This window comes from Bison bison, unplaced genomic scaffold (assembly GCF_000754665.1).
Source record: "Bison bison bison isolate TAMUID 2011002044 unplaced genomic scaffold, Bison_UMD1.0 scf7180017864340, whole genome shotgun sequence".
NCBI lineage: Eukaryota > Metazoa > Chordata > Mammalia > Artiodactyla > Bovidae > Bison > Bison bison.
The window spans coordinates 5514232-5515122 of NW_011494912.1; the positions used below are offsets into that span (position 1 = coordinate 5514232).

The 891-nt window shown below is 63.5% G+C and overlaps 1 protein-coding gene across 1 annotated transcript in view; it reads left to right on the forward strand.

The window, feature by feature from the left end:
* Positions 1-891, forward strand: part of DTX2 (deltex 2, E3 ubiquitin ligase) — a 36712-nt gene that overhangs the window by 35147 nt on the left and 674 nt on the right. The window contains exon 10 of the mRNA XM_010854357.1: positions 31-123. Coding sequence (XP_010852659.1) covers positions 31-123 — 93 coding nt within the window. The remainder of the gene's footprint in view (positions 1-30; positions 124-891) is intronic.

The window sequence follows — 891 nt, forward strand, 5'->3', positions numbered from 1 at the left end:
CCCTTCACTGCCAGAGGGTTTCCCCGCCAGTGCTACCTTCCCGACAACGCCCAGGGCCGCAAGGTAAAGGCCCGGCTGCCACCCCTGGGAGCAGCCTCCGTGCCCCTGCCCCGCAGCTGGCAAGTCCGGCCTGGCTGCCCCTGAGCAGCGGGTGGCTGTTGGGTCGGGAGAGCTAGCTCGGTGGCCGCACCGGCTCTGCCTCTGCCCATCTTACTGCAACAGGAGGAGGGGATGAAGCCTGCGGGCTGGCTGGGGTGTGGGCTGCCCCTTCCTGGGGACCTGCTGCAGGTTAGGCGTCCGGGTTTGGGGCATCCAGGCAGAGACGACCTGACCACAGGTGCTCTGGGGGGAGGACAGGGGTCTTCCTGCGGCCTAGTGTGATGGGATGGGGCGGAACCGGGGCCTCTTCACCCTGGGTGATGGGGGTGGCCTGTGGAGCCGCCTCTGCACTGAGTCCTGATTTGGGGCTTCCCAGCTCAGAGGAGGGGCTTCCCAGGTGGCTCAGCAGTAGAGAACCTCCCTGTTAAGGCAGGAGACGTGAGTTCGATCCCTGGGTCAGGAAGATCTCCTGGAAAAGGAAGTGGCGTCCCACTCCAGTATTCTTGCCTAGATCTCATGGACAGAGGAACCTGGGGGCTACAATCTATGAGTTCGCAAAGAGTTGGACACAACTAAACAGCTATGAGAAGGCTGGGGAAGAGCATTCCAGGCAGACAGAACAGCCAGGGTGGTGGCTTTGGGTGGGGACAGCCCCAAGGGCGCGGAGAGGCTGAGGGAGTTGAGGGGGTTGTCAGGAGTGTCTGCCCTCCAGGCCAGCCCCTGCAGCCAGGGTTTGTTCTGAGCACTCCTTCATAGCCTTCTCCTGCTCCTTCCCCACTGCCCCTTCCCCCC